The sequence below is a fragment of the Belonocnema kinseyi genome, chromosome 1, assembly GCF_010883055.1.
Source record: "Belonocnema kinseyi isolate 2016_QV_RU_SX_M_011 chromosome 1, B_treatae_v1, whole genome shotgun sequence".
NCBI classification, from domain to species: domain Eukaryota; kingdom Metazoa; phylum Arthropoda; class Insecta; order Hymenoptera; family Cynipidae; genus Belonocnema; species Belonocnema kinseyi.
In genome coordinates, this window is record NC_046657.1 from 141,932,083 (window position 1) to 141,940,497 (window position 8,415).

At 38.7% G+C, this 8,415-nt stretch overlaps 1 protein-coding gene across 1 annotated transcript; it reads left to right on the plus strand.

The window, feature by feature from the left end:
* The first annotated feature begins 1,082 nt into the window (after positions 1–1,082).
* LOC117180365 lies at positions 1,083–1,676 on the plus strand. The gene has a single exon (XM_033372831.1). The coding sequence runs from the start codon at positions 1,083–1,085 to the stop codon at positions 1,674–1,676; it is 594 nt and encodes a 197-aa protein (XP_033228722.1).
* The last annotated feature ends 6,739 nt before the right edge of the window (positions 1,677–8,415 follow it).

The window sequence follows — 8,415 nt, forward strand, 5'->3', positions numbered from 1 at the left end:
ACCTCAATGCGCGTGACGGGAAGTCCTCACGAATATACATACGCCACTTTTCAAGTTTCCATTGCTTATTAAAAAAATGAGCAGCAGTGTCAATTATAGGAAAAAACTTTATCGTACGCGATCTAACGAGATCACAATTCCGATAAGCGATTGCGCAAATATTTTTTTCAGTGGAACCCCTCTCGCTTTATCTATCATGGCGTATTCTTTTTATTGATATTGCCTTTTTAAACTATTTCATAATTTTCGTACGTCGGCTGGGATATTTCGCCGTATCAGATATAATCGTGACATTGCAGGAAGCGCATTACACAATTTATTTATTGTAGATGCAACATGCGCACATTTTAGGAGTATTTTACACATAAGCTTACACGTTCGTCCAAAATGTTGATTTTTATTTGCCACAGAGACCTGGTCTTTACATATTGATTATCATTTCCTGACACCCGGCTCTCTGTGCTACAACACCAACTGTATTTATTTTGCACCATTCATAGCACATGTCTGATTTTTAATTATGTGTTTTGTGTATATTTATGTAATTCGTATCGTCTGATTTTATTTATTTATTTTCTATTTTGATCACAATCTGCCTACGTATTACATGAACATTTTTATTTTTTTATTTTTTTAATCTTTCGGGTTGGCAAACCGCTTTTAACATCCTCGCTCCAAACAAATATTTTCCTTGCGCACATTTTTCAAACAAATAAGAAGTCAACCCGTGTAACTTTTCAAGGGATTTCCACTTTATTCAGCATAACTCAATATAAAATTTTTGCCCTTGTTTCCACACAAAACTACTTGACGGAACAAAATTCATTTCAACATTACACTGCTCCACTTATTTATTTACTTTCTCTCTCTCTCTCTCTTTCGTAAATACATTGAATTTACCCTTGGAACGGCCTAATCATGCCCGATCCAGGCTGGCAAGAATCACCAGCGAAAAGTCAAAAGCACAGGAGCTTATTGCTCAGCTAGACCCAGATATCGTCGCGCACGTAAAAGACATTATTAATCGCCAACCTGAAAACTTATGCAGTCAAATCAAAGACAGATTAATTTCAACCTATTCCATGTCAAACGAGGACAAGCTGCGGCAGCTTTTAAAATGGGAGGTCGTCAACGAAGGTAAACCTTCGCTCATATTAAACAGACTTAGAGGTTTAAATGACAACGCGTGTAGCGACAACGTCTTTAAATCAATTTTCCTAGAGCAGCTCCCAAGCGTAATACGCGCCATTTTGGCCATGTCACAAGTCGCCGATTTGTTGGCCCTTGCGACTTTGGCAGACAAGGTTTGCGAGGCCGTAAGTCCAACCGCTTTCCAAACTTTCACGGTAGCACCGCACAGTGCAGCCACTTCCAACGTGGTTAACCCATCCTCGGCATCGGCTTCTCAATCTGCCACAGAGTCCATCGTGGCAATAGTGGCGCAGCAAAGGAAGCTGCTAGAGGAACTCTCCAATCGAATAGCTCAACTCGAGTGTCAACGCGGTCGATCCGCCGACAGGTCAAATGCGCGAGGAAACTTCGTCCCGCGTAATTGCAGTCAGTCCAATATTAGGGGAGGTCTATGTTTTTACCATGACCGGTACTGTAAGAAGGCGCATAAATTCCAAGCACCCTGTTCGTGGAAACCGGCCGAAAACTCGACATCGGAAAACTAACATCGCCTTAGCGAGTGGAGGCTCTCGATTAAGCGCGTAACTCTAAACGTCTCCACGTTCGCGATCGCGATTCAGGACTAATATTTTTAATTGACACGGGCTCAGATGTATCGCTGCTCCCTGCCGATGAACACACCTTAAAAACAAAGCCAGCCGATCTAGCGCTTTTCGCGGCCAATGACTCCCGCGTTCACACTTACAGGGATGGACGCAATAGTTTGAACTTGGACTTGTGTCGTGAATTCACATGGACGTTCTGCCTAACTGCGGTTCCGTATCTTATCATAGGAGCGGACCTGCTGGCACATTTCAGCCTAGTACCATACCTACACGAATCCTGAAGGTCACTCAAATCTTCGGAGTTAGCATTGTCGACCGATCTGAATCATTTTGCGTAATTTTGCGATACTTTCCGAAAATTACAGCGTCCTCGCCGGCCACCAACGCGAATCCTAACGACAAGGTCATGCACCATATAATTACCACCACCGACCCTCCCGTTTCCGACAGAGCAAAGAGGTTGCACCCGGACAAATGGCTGCTGCAAAAGCCGGGTTCAAAGACCTGGTCAGGGACGGTATTTGTCGATCGCCGAGTAGCCCTTGGGCTTCTCCAATTCGTCTTGTTCGTAAAAAGAACCAGGAATGGCGCATTGCGGCGATTGCCACAGGTTGAACGCGGCGACCATCCCAGACAGGTATCCTGTTCCGCACCTCAGCGACTTTCCAAACGTTCTTTATGGTAAGAGAGTTTTTTCTAAAATTGATTTGAACATGGCATATCGTCAAATCCCTATCGCGCCTGACGATATTCCAAAAACTGCTATCATCACTCCTTTCGGACTCTTTGAGTACACGAGGATGACGTTCGGGCTACGTAACGCAGGTCAAACCTTTCAAAGGTACATCCACCAAGCCCTGGGGGACCTTGACTTCGTGGTTACATACATTGATGATGAGAGCCATCTGAGAACCGTTTTTCAGCGTGTAAAAGAATTCTCTCTCTGCATTAACATCGCCAAATGCCAACTGGGTAAATCGGAACTCGACTTCCTAGGTTATACTATCAGCGAAAAATGTTGCTCACCTACGCCCGAGAAGGTTCAGGCTATCATAGGCTTTCCAAAGCCGAAGAACGTCGTCGAACTCAAAAGATTCCTGGGCATGGTAAATTTTTACAGTCGCAGTATACCTCATGCTGCACACACTCAAGCGCCGGTAATTTTTTGACAGATTCTTGTAAAAACGACAAAAGGCACGTGAAGCATTCGAGCAGGTCAAACAAGTCCTGGCTAACGAACAACGTGTCGATGGAGAATGGAAACTGCTAGCTTTCTTTACTAGGAAGTTTTCCTCCGCGCAGAAAAACTATAGCGCGTATGACCGGTAACTGACGGCCACCTTTGAGACCATTCAGTATTTCAACTATTTCCTTGAGGGGAAAGCTTCAAGATCGTAACTGACTATAAGACTTTAATTTTTGCATTTCGCCAAAAGGCCGAAAGAGCCTCCCAACGTCAAAAACAACAACTCTCCTTCATCTCTCAATTCACCACTTACATCGAGGGTGGACAATGTCGTTGCTGACTCCTTATCACGAGTGGACGCAATTCAAATTCCGACCGAATTCAGCATCTTGGAAGTGGCTGAAATTCAGGAGGCTGACGAAGACCTTAAAGCTCTCCTCAAAGAGTCTAACGGCTCCTTGAATCTCAAGAAGATTCAGTGGGATTCCGGAAAGTCATCTATCTATTGCCACTTGATGGGCGAAACGCTACGTCCATACATTCCGTTGGCTTTGCCAAATCGTATATTCCACCTTTTTCATAATCCAGCGAACCCAAACGCCAAAGTAACGGAACGCGTTATCCGGAAGCGCAACGTCTGGCCCTCCATGCGGCGAAACATCACTGATTGGTGAAAGCTGTGCACAGCATGTCAACAGCCTAAGGTTTCGCGCCACAAACACCTTCTACCGGCAGATTTCGTGGCACCAGACGATCATTGTGCCTCACGATCATTGATCATTTCTCCCGGTGGCCCGAAACAATAGCGCTTCCTAATATTGAAGCTTCCGCAATCTGCAGAGCCTTTTTCGACCAGTGGATCGCGCGTTACGGCACACCCGATACCTTAACCACAGACCAAGGTAGTCAATTTGAGTCTCAGATATTTCAAACATTGCTTGAACTTTATGGACATTGGTTCGTCTCCCACTGAATTCGTCTTTGGTACCACCTTGCAAATTCCCGGCGAAGCTTGTACTGCCCGACGATTTCTCTCCGAATCCCCATATTTTCGTCGAAGAATTTCGAGAACATATGCGCAAGATTAAACCGATCCCAGTAGGTCACAAATTTAAACGAAAACCTTTTTTATTTAAAGACTTGGCGGTTTGCTCGCATGTATTTTTGCACAACCACGCCAGGAAATCCCTGGAGCGGCCCTACTCCAAGTTTCTATCGAACATTTAAAACCAGCTTATTTCATGCGCGAAGATCTAGAAAGCATTTTGCTAATTCAGGGAGATTCAGCTAACGGAACCGGTATAGCTCCGCCAATGAGAACGTATGTCAACAAAAATTTTAAAAATCGTAGTCATTACTATTTTAGCACCTGTGTAAGAGATATTTTTACTAGATGTTAGAGACATTTTACCGACTAGTATCTATCGATACCAAACAAAATACAGACTAGTATCTATCGATGCGAAACAAATACCGTCTAGTATCTAACGATACCAAACGTTTTATACGACATAGATGTGCAATTTTATGGACTATAGTTGTAACCTCGTGCAAACGATCATTAATCCAATACCAAAAATTTATACATGTATCCGTACGAACGATCAGCGTTTATAGTCCGTCTACGTATTTCGTGTATACGCAAATGTGACAACATTCTGAGTGCGAACCCGTTCGACGTCATAGACCTTAATTTATAAATTTAAGCGCGCATTTCCAAAACGTCAGAAGGATCCTTCTAGCCTTTGAAACCGTATCGAACTTGAATTAAATTCTTTTCAGTAATTTTTCGCAATCAATAATTTACTTATTAATATAAAATATAATCTGATTTTATATGACAAATAGAAATAGACAAATAGACTTAAAAGTGAAACTTACCTTCAAATTGTCGTAAATCTGACGTGGATGTTTGTTTAAACTTCGATTAAAATATTGTTAATAAACAATTTGAATAATTGTAAAGAACGCGCAAGAATACAAATAATACTTTGTGTGAACAGTGACTAATATAACCTTTCGCCTGATCCGGACGTACCATTATTATTAAAGATTTAATCGATTATTCTTATTTTAATTAATTCATTTTATTTAACGGCACAAATTTAAAAACAACTATCAGGACAGCTTGTTACCTTCTTATCTGGAGATGGTTAACAAAATAAGAAATTAAATAAAAACATGCAAAATTTAAAAGATATATCTTTTAAATTTTGCGGGAAACCTATGCAATGACGCCAACATAATAGTTTCAATTTAGAATAATATTTTTCCTACATTTTTAACGAAAATTTTAACAAAAATAAAAGAAAAATAAGCAATTAATAATAAGGAGGAGATTTGTATAGTTTTAGTAAATTAAATCAGAAATTCGGCAAAATTGTCTATACTCCTTTACATCCCAGTGGGCACAAAATCTGGCGACGTCTTTACGCCGTTGTTATGACATCTTTACCACAACTTCACGATATCCTATGTCCATGTCGTTAATGTGTCTTTACAACATCCTAAAAATGCCGTATGGTCTGACGATTTCTTTACGATATCGTAATGACATCGAACGTCCAATGACACCAGAATGGTCAGTTGGCGCGAGCGTGGGTTGGGGGATGTGCCTCCCCTTTCTATTTTGTTAACGGTGACCTTTTGCCATTATCGTTCAGCTGGGGCCCTGATTACCCTGGAAAGAATCGATGCGGAAACAAATAAAAATTGTCATATTAAAATGTGAGTGCGACCCTTAAACCAAAAAGAAAATTATTTTTTTAAACAAAATTGATACCCATTTATACTCATTTATACCCATTCATTATTTTCGATCATCCGATGACAATTTTTGATTATTTAAACAAATGTAATGAGCAAATACACAGTTTGTCCAAAACAATCCAGTTTAAGCTCATAGTCACAGTTAATCCAGTTCTGAAAACGAAGTTAGAATATCGAAAAATGGCCAAACTATGTATTTGTTTAATACATTTGTTCAAATAATCAACAATTGTTATCGGATGATCGAAAATAATTAACGGGTATCATCAATTAATGATCTGCAGTTCATTCTAGGTGGAATGAATCTGAGTATGCACTTGGAAATATACTCTTCAAAAAAAAAGTTTTTTTTACATTTTTGTCAAGAAATAAAAAAAAAATAAAGCCTTAATTTGAATATATGCTCACATAAGATCATGCGGATGTTCATGAGCTTCAATTTTTAAAAAAATCGTTTGAATCGGATAAAAACTGTAGTCGGAAAATCAATTTGTCCAGAGTCGTGATTTTCGTCCCACTGTGCGTTGCCTGAAAGAAATCAGATTTTTTAAAATCCGGAATAAATATTATTATCTATTCAAATAATCTTAGTAGACACCCCGAGAACCAAATTATTTGAAGAATTTTTTTTCAAGTAAACAAACTGGCTTTCTATAAATATCGAAATAAAGAGACTGATTACCTTACTGACGAGACAAATTTAAGTAAAGAACCATTAATAGACGAGATTGTCTCCCCCTATCTAACAGCAAGTATGTCAAGTGTGAACTCAAACCCCAATTCCCCTCTTTTAGAACCTTCTCAAATAATCACCTAAATGGGAACTGACGCGGTGTTACAAGTTATATTAAAAAGGCTGGATATAATTGATCTCAACTTTGACGTCATTAAAAAAGGAAACAATAATAGAATCTCAGACATGCGCGTAGAGGATTTCATAAACACCATTAAAAAAGCTAAGAAATGATACACATAGGAAGACTTACTATTAGATTTTGTAATACCGGAGAAAGTAAAAGATAATGCGAAAAGGGCCATAAGACACACTAGTATACAAACTTACGATGACTTGTTGACTTACGTCAAAATATTTCAAAAATAGGTTCGGCTGCAGCACTGAAATCTAAATTAGAAAATTGTAAACAAGGACCGACCAAATTGGTGCTAGATTTTAGTTTAAGATTTAATAAAATAGTAAACGAATTAAAATATTCAGTTAAAAGCGAGCATTCGTCTACTATTGAAAGGAAAATGGCCTCAAATATTGAAGACAAAGAATGTGTTAAACGATATCTACTAAACTTAGAAAGGGAAATTGGTCTACAAGTAGAAGATCAGAACCCCTCTAGTCTAATAGGCTCAGAACCAAGCCATAAAAACCGAAATTTGGCTAGGCGAAGCACAACCAGCTCGAACATCAATCTCACCACTTTTATCTGAAACAACATATCGCCTGATACCACGAAAACAGTCAAGACCAACACCTAGAGTACCTAATCATTCTATGCCACTATCCACTAGAGCGTAAATCAGTTGCTATAAATGCAATAAAATAGGACATATGTCAAATCAATGCGGACAAAACCCAAATACAAGCTTTCCAAGTACTTATGGACAGAAGCGTCCGCCCAACGCTACTAGTAGATTCAGGAGACTCAATAAATATGATGAAAAGTTCTCATGTGCCAGTAAATTCCCAAAAATAGAACTCAGAAAAAAATTTAATTGGTAAAGACGAACACCTATCACACATGCAACCCATATTACCTACTTAGAAAAAAAACCATCTTTTTTACATAGTAGATGATGATTTCCCCATTCCAGTAAAAGGAATAATAGGCTTACCTTTTTTTTAAATGTACAAAAGGTAGAAACATGACATATGGATAAAAAAAGGAAGAAGGCATACTACAGCAAAAAATTACAGTAAAAACCCCATTCAAATTTCTTTCAAGGTTAATTATGAAAAAATTATGTTCATTAAATTTTGAAACGTGATTTAATTAGAGGGAGGAAGTAATAGAGCGAGCGCAACATATCCAGTGAGTCGAATTTCCGAATTGTTAAAAAATTCCAGATTAGCACACATTAAAAAAGGAATTAAAGAAGAAATCAGAAAAAGAATAGTAAAATAAAATGAAATCTTCACATCACGTGGAGACTCAACACCCTGTACAAAGTAAAACACCACAAAATAACTTTAAGTTCAGGGGAAATAGTTAACTTAAAATCACATAAATATCCTGATGCCCCTAAAAAAATTTATTGAAAAGGAGTGTAAGTAATTGCTTGCAAAAGGAGTCATAAGACCCTCAGACTCACATTATAATTCACCCCTCTGGGTCGTACCAAAAAAAGGCAATAAATTAAGAATGGTTCTTGAATAAGGCAAATTAATAAAGATACGGATCAAGATGCATAACCGCTGCCTGTCATCGATGACATATTCGATCAACTGGGTCAAGCAATTAGGGGACTCATAGGTGAAAAATGCTTTGTATATATGGATGATATTGTAGTATTTAACACAACTATTAAATAAGATAATAAAGACCTGCTTGATGAATTTGAAAGAATTAAGCAATTAGGACTATGTCTAGAACCATCAAAATGCGAATACCTGGGGCCCGTTCATATTTCGGAACGGATAAAAATTAAGAAAGGTAAAATTTCAGAATGGGTTATAATACATAATGGTAAAACTTAGGAACAACAAAAAGTCGG